The 14,083-nt window shown below is 49.7% G+C and overlaps 1 protein-coding gene across 1 annotated transcript; it reads right to left on the bottom strand.

The window, feature by feature from the left end:
- Positions 1 to 894: 894 nt before the first annotated feature.
- Positions 895 to 13,660, bottom strand: EEF1E1 (eukaryotic translation elongation factor 1 epsilon 1). The gene is made up of 4 exons (XM_004596508.4): positions 13,513 to 13,660; positions 11,792 to 11,992; positions 5,511 to 5,606; positions 895 to 1,501 (listed from the first exon to the last, which is right to left on the bottom strand). Exons 1-4 carry the CDS (start codon positions 13,597 to 13,599, stop codon positions 1,361 to 1,363), a joined length of 525 nt encoding a protein of 174 aa, XP_004596565.2. The 5' UTR covers positions 13,600 to 13,660; the 3' UTR covers positions 895 to 1,360.
- Positions 13,661 to 14,083: the final 423 nt, after the last annotated feature.

The raw sequence follows: 14,083 nt of genomic DNA, 5'->3' as shown, positions 1-14,083 counted from the left end.
TGGCTTATGAATGATGCTATAAATATCCCTGGAGCTGTAGTGGTGGTGAATTAGGCAAATCGCCTCTTACAAGTGCCAGGATCCCATCTGGGCTCTGATTTGTGTTCGGCCACTCCACTTCCCATCCAACTCCCTGCTTGTGGCCTGGGAAGGTATTAGAGGATGACCCAAGGCCTTGGACCTTACATCCGTATGGGAGACCTGGAAGTAGCTCCTGGTTCTTGGTTTTGGATCAGCTCAGCTCCTGCCATTGTGGTCATTTGGGACTGAACCAGCAGATCAAAACCTTTCTTCCTCTGCTCTCTGTAAAAACTGATGTTTCAAATAAAACTAAAAACAAAGACATAGTATCCCAACAGCCTTTGCAGAAGGAAGGTTTCCCAATTCTGCATAAACAATGCTGACCTGCCTGGAGAGGCTCCAGGCAGCTGGCGGTTTCCGAGAGAGGGGGCTGCACTGGGATTCTCCCACGCGTGCTTTCTCCTTTAATGTTCCGCGTTTACAGTTCTTTGTTTTTCAGGTGAAGCAACATGGCCCACTGCTCGGCTGGTGATTGAAGACCGAGAGCCACCCAAGTGCTGTGTACCTTCTCAGCGATGTCTTATCCATCTGGGGCTTGAGTGCCACGTGGGTCCAACCGGCATCAGCACCAGGCAGGTACTCCTACGCTCCATGCTTCTCGGCTCTGGCTCCTCAACCCCCGACGGCGTGCTCAGGCAGGCGGGAGGAGCAGTGGTTGTTCTCTGTGCGTCAGCTTCCAGTCTGGAACCTGTGGGGACAGGGACTTTTCCTAAGGACAGCACTCAACAGCCAGTTTCTGCCAGTGCGGTAGCTGATCTCACCCCAATCAAAACTGGGAAGAAAGATACACAGGAAAGAAACACACGGATAGGATCTTTTCAAGCACATTTACTTACTCACATAAAGATCTGAATACAAATTCATCCGTCTTCCCTTTCTGTATTCTTGGCACCATTCATCGTAAATCTTAATAAACAAGCTACTATAAATACATATAAGAGCCAAATGAACTTTCAAACATGAGAGGGTAAGTAATAGCCAATTGTAAGGACCATCTGTTTCTTTTAAGGTTAAGCCGCTGATTTGTAACTTTTATTAAAATAATTTTCATCTATTAAAAACAGTGGTTTATAACTTGATCAACATTGACAGAAGTTAAGTTTGTACATTAACAAAATGTAACATGTCAAACTAAAAACCACGTAAGACGCTCGGACGCCAGTTTATGCTTTAAAACATCTCTCAGCTCGGCAAAGGACGGCGGCAACATTGTCCCCGTGAGGCCCGTGGGCCTGCCCTCCTGGCCGCACGACGGCTCCTCCGGGCAGCATGGGCAGCTCTAGTGGGCATTCGTGTACAGTCTGTTCTTGATGAAGACGACCGTGGACAGGTGCTGCCGGATGCCCGGGTAATGCTGGATGTGGCAGAACCAGCGAGACACGTTCAGGTACTTCTCCTTTTCTTGAACTGTCAGGTCAACCTAGAGGTGAAGAACACACACAACCCAGACACTGCAGAGCCCAGCGGTTCCCAGCGCTTCAGTAGGAGAAGGGACGCAACCTCCTCTGCGTCCCCTCCCCTGGAGCAGTTTAAAAAAGCCAGCACATTCCAGCAGGAATTGGATTTTCAGCCCCTGGGAAAAGCCGTTCGTTCAGAGCTTTTGTGTTTAGTTCAAAATCGTATGTGTCTTCGAGGAAATTACATCACGTTTTTAACAGCAAAAGCCACATCAGCCTAGGACCTTCAGGCCCAAAGAGTTTGTTTACTTAGAAAAGCATATTTTCCAAAAGACTATGAGACCATTCTGATTGTTTTTTAAAGCAAATCCATGCCAGGAACGGCCTACGGGCATCGTCAGCACGTGACACCGTGTTCACCGCCTTGCCAACAGCTCAGGTGTAACAGGGCACTCAAACTTGTATCTTGGTGTAAAGATTTAGAAATCTATGCCTAGTATTTTTTTTTTCATAATACTCATTTTAGGAACTGTTTGAAGACATCTCATACGTATATTCATTTTTTTTTTTCCCAGCAAAATAAACCGAGCTGCACTTTTCCATGAACTGCTGCTGTTTGCTCAGGTGATGTGGAGAAAGGGGCTGCCTTGTTTCAGGAACGCCCAGAGATCTGATTAGAGGGATGCGATGAGGACCCCAGGCATCCACCGGCTCCCTGGGCTCTTTCCCCTTGGCATCCCATAATGACCTTGAACTCCACGGCCAAACAGCTGATACGCCACGTCACTAACTGCTCCATAAAAACGTTATGAAAGGGCCCGGCGCGATAGCATAATGGTTAAGGTTCTCATCCTGAATGTGCCAGGATCCCATATGGACACTGGTTCTAATCCTGGCCGCCCCGCTTTCCATCCAGCTCCCTGCCTGTGGCCTGGGGATGCAGTTGAGGATGGTCCAAAACCTTGGGATCCTGCACCCGTGTAGGAGACGCAGAAGAAGCTCCTGGCTCCTGGCTTTGGATTGGCTCAGCTCCAGCTATTGCAGCCACTTGGGGAGTGAACCATTGGACAGAAGATCTTGCGTCTGTCTCTCCTCATCTCTATATATGTACCCTTCCAAGAAAAATAAATAAATCTTAAAAAAAAAATGTTATGAAAAACACCTGAACCAAACCACACCATGTAGCATGCCATGCTGGTTTGTGTAGCTTTTCCAACTGGCAGAAGCCTGCTACGAGCTCCACCCCCACCTCCCTGCCAGGCAGATTAAGAAAGCAGCCAGAGAAAGAGAGATCTTCCCCAAATGGCTGCAATGGCTGGAGTTGCTGGGCTGATCCCAAGCCAGGAGCTTCCTCTGCATCTCCCACATGGGTTCAGGGTCCCAAGGCTTTCGGCCATCCTCTACTGCTTTCCCAGGGCACAAGCAGGGAGCTGGATGGATAATGGAGCAGCTGGGACTTGAACTTGGGCCCATATGGGATGCTGGCACCGCAGATGGAGGCCCAGCGTGCTACACCATGGCATCAGTTCCGACTGGGACATTCTTTAAGGTCAGTGTTCCTGGATTGTTTCTCACCTACTTTTTCTCCTTTCTTTAAAAGAGCTTGCACTGATGCGCTCAACTTCAGGTTAACTGTATTTAAGCTGATAATTTTAGAGACAAGAAGCACATAAAGTAGTTTTGTAATCTTGGGTAACAGACCTTCACAGAGACAGTTACGCACAGTGAAACCATTTGGAGAAGGCAGGGGGTCACAGGTGTAACAAGCACAGCCATGTCAACTGGCACCTCCACAAAGGAAGTGCAACACGATACTCCTCAAGAGGAATTCAGAAGACCAGATCTCAGAGCTAGGATAACTGCAACAACTACAAGGGGGCTGGCACGAAAGCTCCTTTATTTACAGGTTGTGCTGACTGCATAGTAAGCATTTAATAATGAACAGATGAGTGAAGGAATTCATGACAAAAAACATAACCCTGGGGCCTGGTGCAGCAGCCTGATGGCTGAAATCCTTGCCTTGCTGTATGGGTGCCGGTTCGTGTCCCAGCTGCTCCACTTCCCATCCAGCTCCCTGCTTGTGGCCTGGGAAAGCAGTCCAGGATGGCCCAAAGCCTCGGGACCCTGTGTTTGTGGAGGAGACTCAAAAGAAGTTCCTGGCTCCCGGCTTTGGATCAGCTCAGTTCTGGCTGTTGCAGCCACGTTGGGGTGAATCAGCAGATGGAAGATCTTTCTGTCGCTCCTTCTTTCTGTATATCAGCCTTTCCAATAATAATAAATCAATCTTAAAAAAATCATAATACCAGATCGAATGAAGCTCAAAAACTGGAAGAGAACAAGCAGTTGGCAATCAAAACTTCTGTTTTCTGCCTGAATTTAGTATCTAGAAGTCACTCGGTGACTGTGTGGATGCCAGCCAGCATCGCAGGGCAGCTGGGTCGCTCTTGGTCTCCCCTCTGTGGATGTCACCCGGCTGGGTGCTCTGCAGGTGTCCTCTGTGAGGCCTGTGCCTTGGGAAGGCATTTACTTCTCTCCTTAACTTTGCTTGCACATGGACCAGGGAGAGAGATGCCCTGACTCATGATTTAAACACAGTCCAGAGTGAAGTACTAATGTTAAAACACTCAGTTTCTTTCTTTCTTTACTGGAAAGTCAGAATTACAGAGAGAAGGAGAGACAGAGAGAGAAGGATCTTCTGTCTGCTGGTTCATTCCCCAAGTGGCCACAACGGCCGGAGCTAAGCTGATCCGACGCCAGGAGACAGAAGCTTCTTCTGGGTCTCCCACGTAGGGGCGGGGACCCAAGGCTTTGAGCCATCCTCGTCTGTTTTCCCAGGCCACAAGCAGGGAGTTGACTGGGAAGTGGACAGCTAGGACACGAACTGGCACTCATATGGGATCCTGGAATGTGCAAGGTGAGGACTTTAACCACTAGGCTACACGCTGGAACCAGTTGACTCAATTTCAATAAGCAGGACACCCTCGTCGCTTGTTGCCACCCATTTTAACAGGCAGGAGGGTTGAATGAAGTCCTTGTAACCTTCTTGAAAGTTGAATGCCCACCAACCTGAGGAACTTAGCCTCCTCATATGGTGGGTAATACCCGATACACCCTGCTAGCAAGAGTTCCACAAAGCTGCCTCCCTGTCTGGGGGCCTCCTCTCCTTATCTCTTGGCTGTGCAGAGAGGGAGCTGGGAAAGTGTAAATGTACCCCAGGCTTGTCAGGTTCTACCTCACCATCATCACGCTCTCCTTGACAACCTCACGGGGACGTCCCAGCTTCGTCCCCCAGCCTGCTGCTGATCACAACTGATGTCTCTCCTCATACCTGACTTAGAAAAAGTCCAACGACAGCCAAACATCACGCTACATTTAAATCTGCTTGAAAAATGTCAACGGATCTGTGCCTGTGTTCAACAGAAACTGTTCCCACAGTCCTGTGAGGGCAGCTGAGCTGGGGCAGCACAGCCACGCCAAGTCACGCCGTGGTCCCCCCAGGCTGGTCGGCTGCCAGGAGAGACGTCTGCGCTTTGGCTACTTCGCAGCCATGCTCTACCTCAGAGGCTCCTTTCGCTCTGAAGGAAGATAAGCTGTACCGCATCATCACTGTAAATTTAAAAATTGACTGAAATATATATAGGATGGAATGAAGAGGGGCTAACACGGTCAATGTTATTTCAGCTGCAAAGATTCCAGGCGTTCAGCTCCCTGACCTCAGCAGACTGGAACACATATAACTGAAGACGCCACTCTCACGCCTGCTGAGCGCCGCCCGTGCCAGCAGGCACTCGGCTGGGCCCGGGAGGGGTGCCAGGAGACCCAGAACAGAAGCCAACTGTGAAACAAGCATGGGAGGCGGCAGGAAGCCACAGCTGGAAGGGGTTTCTGCATAGATACCTTCCATAAAGTTAATTTCTTCTATTTTCTTTTGGTAAACTGAAAATGCAAGTTTTGTTCCAAATTGAAGACAATTTTTACAAGGCCATTCTGAACAATATGGAAGAAGGCCCGTGACTACACGGAGCTACTCACGATGAAGCGGTGGAGCCCGTAGTACAGCAGGATGTCTGCCAGGGTGAAGGTGAAGCCTGCCAGGTAGACCTTGTCCTCCAGGTACGAATTAAGGTCCTAAGAGAAACCAAGCAGCAACTGAGAAACTAGACGCCAAGCCCGTCAGCACATCAGAGCCGGAAGTACTGACTTCAGCGGCACAGAGAATACTCATTCAAATCAATTGCCAAACATCTCCTTTCACAACTGGATACACATTATTAGTCTTGCAGAAACAAGAAGACCTTAGGAAAAAGGCTTCAAAGTGTTCAGTTTTTGTTTTTGGAAATATTTTGCAAATTATGCTCAGATAAGACTTAGTGTTTTCTCGTCAAAAATCAATAATGGCTTCTGTCTCTTCTGAGAATTCTGCTGATGGTTTGTTGCAGTTTTAATAATGTGTCCATTTATAACTCTGTAATTACAACTTTCAGTTGGGATACAATATGTATATTATATATGTCATGGCTAACAAAATTTACCAGTGTGACTATTTTAATTTTTAAATGTTTCCTCATTTGCATATGCCCATTAAACAACTCTGCACTTTGACTTCGCGCCAGGTCTGGGCACCAGCCACTCTGCTCCGTTTCTACTCTGGCCACCTCACAGGAGTAGAATCCTCAAACATGGGCACTTTTCCGACTGGCTCATTTCACATACAATCCTATAAACAGCTGTCCACGTTGGGGTGTGTGTCAGTAAGGCTAAACTACATCCCACTGTAGCTTTTTTATTTTTAAGATTTATTTATTTGAAAGAGTTACAGAGAAGGAAACAAAGATTGTCTTTCGGTTGGTCCACTTTGTGGGCAGCTGCCGTGCCAGGGCTGAGCCAGGCTGAAGCCGTGGGTCATGGGCTCCGTCTGGATCTCCCTCTCGGGTCGTGAGCAGGAGCTGCGAGGCAAGTGGAGCAGTGGGGGCACGGACAACGGCATCTCCCGCTACACCACGATGCTGGCTCCCACCCCCTGCTTAGAGCACGCTTTGTCTGAGGATTCATTTACCAACAGCAACTTGGGTGATGTCACCTTGTGTGGCCACTGTGACCGATACTGTTACTAACACGAGTACATAACTATCTCTTCTAGGTCAGGCTTTGAATTCTCAATCCTGGGAAGTGCTGGATTACATGCAAACTCTATTATTTCTTCAGAAACTGTCATCCTGTTTCTACAGCAATAATGCACAATGGTTACAGTTCTCTGCACCCTTGTTAACATCTGCTATTTAATTTTACTTCGACAGTGGCCGCCACAGAAGATGGGGAGAGACCTGTCAGTCGGCATCTCATGCATATGCTCTCTGAGGAAACTTCTATTCATCTATTCGGGTCCTTTGTCTCTTTTTTCTTTTTTAAAGATTTAGAGTTGCAGAGAGAAGGAGAGACAGGAAGATCTCCCACCCAAACGCCCACAATGGCAGTAGCTGAGCTGATCTGAAGCCAGGAGCTTCTTCCTGATCTCCTAGGTGGGTGCAGGGGTCCAAGGCTTTGGGCCATCTTCTATTACTTTCCCAGACTACAAGCAGGGAGCTGGATGGGAAGCGAAGCAGCCAGGACACGAACCAGTGCCCATATGGGATCCCAGCATTTGAAGGGAAGATTAGCCAGTTGAGCCATTGTGTTGGGCCCTGTCTTTTGCCAATCTTAAAATTAAAGCTATGAGGTTTTTTTTTCCTGTTAGTTATATACAATATACATTCTGAATCTTAACTACCTCTATATTTATGAATTGCAAATGCTGTTCCCATTTCATGGCTGCCTTTTATGCTGTGTTCTGACACTCAGAAACTCAACTTTGATGTAGTCCAATTTTGATGATGTATCTATTTTTATTCTTACTTGCTTGTGCAGCCAAATCACTCCCAAACCCAACGACATGTTTAAGTCTCTGATTTACGCTGGGTTAAATTTTGTTTAGCTGCTGTAACCTTCAATATCAGCTTGGAGACTAGCAGTTCTCAGGATACCCTAGACTCTACCTTCAACAAGTATCTACAAGTACAGAAAGTTGCCATTCTCTCCACATAATAACAACCGAGTTCTAAAAGGTTGTGTTGCTTAGTGTTTACAAAAAGGAATTCATTCAAAACCATAAAAACAAAACACACCTAGCAGTGGGTACAGAGCTTTCTAAATGGTCCACGGGTACTTCTGGCTTGAAGGGAAACAGGGTAGGCGGTGGCGCAGGGGCAAGGCCTCCCCTGTGAGGCCAGCAGCCTGGATTGGTGCCGGTTCAAGCCTGAGCTGCCCCACTTCCCATCCAGCTCCTGGGTACTGTGCCTGGGAAAGCAGTGGAGGACTGCCCAAGACCTTGGGTCCGTGCACTCGCATGGGAGCCCTGGGAGAAGCTCCTGGCTTCCCAGCAGCCCAGCTCTGCTCACTGCAGCCCCTGGGGAGTGACACAGCTCTCCGTGTGTTTGTGTCTCCTGCTGCCTCTGTAACTCTTTCAGATAAATAACTAAATCGGAAAAAAAGAGTAAAAAAAATTGTACAAATACTTTGGGCTTTCTCAAAACTTGGCCTGTAATTTAAGAGGAATTTGTGCCAGCTATAGAGCTCCTCCAAAGGCACGGAGCTGCATTCTGTTCTTTTTTTTTTTTAAGATTTATTTTATTTTTATTGCAAAGTCAGATATACAGAGAGGAGGAGAGACAGAAAGATCTTCTGTCCGATGATTCACTCCCCAAGCAGTTGCAATGGCTGGAGCTGAGCCAATCTGAAGCCAGGAACCCAGAGCCTCTTCTGGGTCTCCCACGCAGGTGCAGGATCCCAGTGCTTTGGACCATCCTTGACTGCTTTCCCAGGCCACAAGCAGGGAGCTGGATGGGAAGTGGGGCTGCTGGGATTAGAACTGGAGCCCATGTGGGATCCTGGCACGTGCAAGGCGAGGACTTTAGCCGCTAGGCTACTGCGCCAGGCCTTCTGTTTGGCTTCTTAAATCACACCTGTCCTTGTGCATGGTTCACAAACAGCAGGCTCGTCTCTCCCAGTTGTGCAGCTGGGCAGTCCCTGAGCAAGGCTCCGGCAGATCTGGGCTGACTGCTCCCTTCCAGGCAGGGAAGTGGAGGTTACCCATGCAGGCTCCGTCTCCAGTATCCCTGGAGTCTGTGAATCCCACACACACATGCATGTGGGAACTGAAGGGAACCCAAACATGCAGAGCACAGCAATACCCAAAATCAGGAAGTGCTTGCTTAATGAAATACCAAACCTTGAGTTTGCACACATATCTACTCAAAAACAGCAATATCAAAATGAGGTACAAATGAGGACATGCCGGAATATGAGCACAAATGAGGAGAGCGCGTATATTCTGGTACATGAATAGACAAAAGGAGTTAAATGATTAAGTTTATTTTGTGCAAAATTTTATGACTCAGTTTTTCTGTTGCCACTGCCAAATCTGTTAAATTTAGGTTCTTTTTAATAGATTTCCACCTGTTTTTTTTTTCTTCCCAATTATGTAGTAAATGTTCTAAATAAATAGAAAAACAGCAGAAGCTTGATCTACGATTCAACACAAAGCAGTGTTCAGCACTGCCTACATTCTGAAATTACCTCCTCCCTTACTTACGAGGCACGGACACCTTAAAATGATAGTTTGCCCACCAACATGGCATTTTGGCAAATAAGAATTAAGTTCCATAAAGTCACAGTGAAACTGTGGCAGTTCATGGAAGGAGCCATCTTTGCACGGCTACGGCCTCAGAGGACTTTAGCCTAAGGAAACAGACGACAATGGAATGTGCTCCGACACGTGGCACCAACCGAGGAGCACCCGGGTTAGCAAAGGGTGCGTACACACGAGTGTTTACTGACAGGAACAGAGCTCCATGACATACGTCAACAGCTTCCTTCACAGTGTGTAGCAGGCGCCCAGTAAAACAACACCTGAGAAGGAAAACAGGAAGAACGTAGAAAACGGGTCTAATAAAATTCCTCAGCGCAGGGGTGTGGCTGTTTCAGACGGCTTCCATTGGCTTATTCCTATTTCCTAAATCTGCATAATTGCTTACCGTTCCTCAAATAAAAAACATTGCCATCTTAAAAGAGGGACACGGAACAGGAACAAGCCTGCTGCTTGTCTGGCCCTGAAGCACATGGGCACAGTCTGTGTCATTCTGAACTAGTGGGCATTCTGTAAGGGCACACAGGGTGCCCAGAGCCTCTACCCACAGGACTGTACCTCACTGGCTGCAGGTGCTAGGCCCACGGGGACAGCCCAGAGCACCAAGCTCCCAGGGGAAGGACAACCCAGGGCACCCAGCGCCAAGGCGAAGGATGGCCCAAGGCACCTAGTTCCCAGGGGAAGGACAACCCAGGGCACCCAGTGCCAAGGCAAAGGACAGCCCAGGGCACCTAGTTCCCAGGGGAAGGACAACCCAGGGCACCTAGTTCCCAGGGGAAGGACAACCCAGGGCACCCAGCGCCAAGGCGGAGGATGGCCCAAGGCACCTAGTTCCCAGGGGCAGGACAACCCAGGGCACCCAGCGCCAAGGCGAAGGACAGCCCAGGGCACCTAGTTCCCAGGGGAAGGACAACCCAGGGCACCCAGCGCCAAGGCGAAGGACAGCCCAGGGCACCTAGTTCCCAGGGGAAGGACAACCCAGGGCACCCAGCGCCAAGGCGAAGGACGGCCCAGGGCACGCAGGTGCACTTGCTCCACATCTCACCACCAGGAGCCTCCAATCAGACTCCCAGCTAAGCACTTCCGTAGCCTAGACAGAGCTCTTCAGGAGTTGCTCCTATGCTCTACCGACCAAACCTACTAACAGGACTTTGGAACCTGTTAGGTCAATTCACTGAAATTCCACTCCTTTTCTCAGGTTGAGTACTTTATTTGATCCACACCCTTGAAAAGCTGAAGACACTTTTTACTGACCTGGAGGCTCACCTTCACTTCATGGGAAGACACATTTGCCTTCCTCTGGAGATGGGGGTGGGGTGGTGCGTGGAACATGGCAGGACCCTCAAAAAGGAACAGCTGTACACAGGCATGACCAGTTGATCATGACAGACCTACACGGGCAGAGGCCCGAGCTTCACTCCATACCCAATCTCCTAATGGCATCTAGCAAGAAGAGGGGCTAATGCAGTGGCTCAACAAGCTAACCCTCCCCTGGCAAGTGCTGGGAGCCCATATGGGCGCTGGTTAGTGTCCCAGCTCCTCCACTTCCCATCCAGCTCCCTGCTTGTGGCCTGGGAAAGCAGCAGAGGATGGCCCAAATTCTTGTGACCCTGCACCCACGTGGGAACCCTGGAAGAAGCTTCTAGCTCCTAGCTTCGGATCAACTTAGCTTCAGCTATTGCGGCTACTTGGGGAATGAAACAGTCGGCAGAAGACCTTTCTCTTTGTAAAGCTGCCTTACCAACAAAAATAATTAAATCTTACAGAAAAAATGTTTTAAAAAATCACTGTCCCCAAAGTGATAAAGAAAAAACTTTCTTGTATAATGTGCATTGCTGTTATACAACACTGGAGCTGTAACAGTGCCGCAGGTAAAGCAACTGCATGGCATATCTGCATCCCATGTTAGAGTGCAGGGTTCAAATCCCAGGGATGCTACTTCCAGTACAGCTTCCTGGCCAATGGAAGATTGCTCAAGTGCTTAGGCTCTGGCCACCTCTGTGGGAGCCCTGGGTGGAGTCCGGGGTTCCTGGCTTTGGCCTCAGACCTGACTGCTATGGGCATTTGGGGAATGAATCAGTTGGCTAAAGATCTCGCTCAATCTCCCTATCAAGTAATGGAAGTGACTATATAACCATTTAAAAAAGACTAAAGAAGTTAAAAAACAATGATGTACAAGTGGATGATCTGAGTTCGCTCTAAATTGTAAGCTTTCATGAAATTTTCATGAAGCTGGTTTGCCATATTCAATAGATGCTTTTATTCTGCACTGTCACCTTTGGAATTGAGTCTCTGGAGAGGAGCGAGGGGCTTCCTCGCAGGATCACCCTCCCAAGTGCCCGGGCTGCTCTTGCCTTTGGGGAAGCAGGAATGCTGACTCAGAGGTAGGAGCTGCCAGGCTGTTCCTTTAGAAGCCAACCACAGGACACAGGAAGCTCTGGGGCAGCAGAGGGCTCAGGCAGGTACACAGAACTGAGAACTGCAGGCACCCAGAAGTAGTAACAGGTGCAACGTTCCTCAAGGCACAAGCGAACAGGTTAAAAAAAGAAAGGTCCATGACATGAGGGTGTCGTGACATCGTGGCCTCCTGGAGTCACCAGCCCGGTTGCTGTGGCCTGGTACAGTGTCCTACCTTCAGCAGCGTGCGGATGTCTTCTTTGCTGGAGTGCCCGTCCACCTGCGTGACCCTGTACTCCAGCCACTGCTGGACGATGGCTCTCTCCTCCGCCGTGCCCCCCAGCAAGTACTCCTTGTTGGCCTGCTTGACCAGATGGGCTGCTATGGTGGTCAGTCCTGTCAGACTAGGGCCATTGTTTGTCTGAAGAACCGGAACCTTAGAAAAAGAAGGACATGTCCCTCAGGGACATTTCCAGGGTAAAGACCATCCTGACTGCTAAGCCTGAAGTCGTCCCCTCAGCCCTCAACTTCTGTTCGGCTACTCTTGGATTTTACCCTAAGATACTAACTCAGCACTCATCAAGTCAGAAATCAGACGCATTAATGTATAATTTCATAACAGATGATGCATGATGGAAAGGCGAACCAAGCAAAAAAATGGTGTAGGTTAAAATAATAATAATAATGTTAAGACTCTTCAGCCACGAAAGATGGCCTGCTCTGACTGCCACTTTGCAGTCGGCCTGACGTTAGGAGTCACGTGAGAGGGACATTTTACGGAGGGACACAGGTTCAGAGGGTGCGTCCTGATAGGTACAAGTTACTAAAGCCACGTTCTACCTCCTGGTCCTAGGTAGAGTCCTGAATCTCGCCCCTGTCTTCAGATCACCAAGAACTCCCTCTTAAAAACGCTCGGATAGAAAAATAATTTTAATTATTAGCACTGTGTCAGAGAGAGAGCGCCTCTTGCTGCCTTGCCTCCAGCAGCTACATTTTATCCCAAAAGGCCAAACTTCCAATAACTGCCTGTGGCTACAGTGTTTCAACAACAACAAAAATATTGAAAAAAAAAAAAATCTCATTCTGAACTCCAAAAACCTCGGAATCTCCAGCTGTAATCTTGGGCTTCCCCTTCAGGGGTCGACCAGCTATGCCCGACTCCCCACCCTGCCATAATTTATGCGTCACCAACATGTTTCATCCATTACAGATCGGCATTTTTGGAGGGGGAAGTATTTGGACTTATTTCAACAAGCCATAATCCACTTCCTCGCCCACACTCTTCCCTGGGAGGTGGGGGTGGGGAAAGGAATGATTCGAAGGAACTGCTGATGAGGGCTTTCTCCTACCAGGTACCCTCTCCTATCATAGAAGATTCAGGCCTGTGGCAAGGTTTCCTAAAAATACAAACCCAAATGGGCATCAGGAAGGTGCCTGCCTCCAGTGCCCACTCCTCTAGGAGGTCCAGCCCATCAGGGAGCTCACCCGGTCTCACCACTCTCACCCTGCCACCTTTCTTTCGGCTGTCCCCCGGATTAGGGTACCCCATAGAGCCTCCCTTAAACCTGCCCTCCACCCTGGCCCTAAACCACCAGGACTGACCAGCGGTCACCGATTCCCGCACCCCAGGCCCCCATCTCCCGGGCTAGCACCACTGCGCTCCTGGAGTTACGGAGCAGCGGTCACCGATGCCGGCAGCCCGACCCCCCACTCGCCGACCCTGCACCACCAGGACCCTGGCGTACCGACCAGCGGTCGCCGACCCTCAGAGCCGTTGGCCCTCCGGATCGGCCGAGCTCACGGCTCCGGAGGGGGCACACGCCTCAGCCCAGCCCTTCCTTCCCGGCCCCGCGGTGCACACACGTGGGGCGCTCCGGAGCCGCATCCTCCCTGCAGCCAGCCGGGCTGGGCCCCGTCTCGGCAGCCTCCGCTGTCGCCGGCCCCCGTGTTCCTCACCTGCCGCTCGCCCTGAGCGCCGTACTTATTCCCTTCACTCAGCCCCAAGGATTTTTCCAGCAGCGTCAACTCCGCGGCCGCCGCCATCTTCTGGCCCCGGTTCCTGGAAGGGCGGGACCTGGACAAAAAAGAGCTGCGGCATTGGCAGGGAAGGAGTGACTCACTCGAAAACGTACCCCGTGATTGGCTGAACGGAGGGAGGCGTGAGGGCACTTCGGCGCTTAGGATTGGAAGGGCAGTTGGAGAGGGCGGAGCCGAGGGAGGGGCGGGCCCAAGTGGGGCGGAGCCAGGGAGTGGGGTGGGGCTGAAGGGTGTAGAAGTGATGGCTAATTTCCAGTTCTTGCTATTGACATGCCAAGCTCTAGGAGCGCAGTGGGGAGGCATCGCTGCAGTGGACAGGTTCTGCCAAATTCTGATGGCAGGGTTTTTGGCCTACCTGCATAGTTAATGCATCAATTCATTCGGCAGGATATCATTTTTTTTTGGCTCTGGAATCTAAATTTGAACACATTGAAGAGTAAAGCGTTTCCAGTTTCTTAGGAGCTGATGGCATATTGCATCGTTCGTAGGT

This window comes from Ochotona princeps, chromosome 1, assembly GCF_030435755.1.
Source record: "Ochotona princeps isolate mOchPri1 chromosome 1, mOchPri1.hap1, whole genome shotgun sequence".
NCBI lineage: Eukaryota > Metazoa > Chordata > Mammalia > Lagomorpha > Ochotonidae > Ochotona > Ochotona princeps.
The sequence above is the reverse complement of the archived record's forward strand: the minus strand, read 5'-3'. Positions and strand labels throughout refer to the sequence as shown.

Coding starts and splice junctions, on each gene's coding strand:
- EEF1E1 (XM_004596508.4), bottom strand. CDS start 13,599: ATGGCGGCGGCCGCGGAGTTGACGCTGCTGGAAAAATCCTTGGGGCTG. Junction 5,607..11,791: donor ACATCCGCACGCTGCTGAAG/GTAGGACACTGT, acceptor GGTTTCTCTTAG/GACCTTAATTCGTACCTGGA. Junction 1,502..5,510: donor ACGGGCTCCACCGCTTCATC/GTGAGTAGCTCC, acceptor CTTCACCTCTAG/GTTGACCTGACAGTTCAAGA.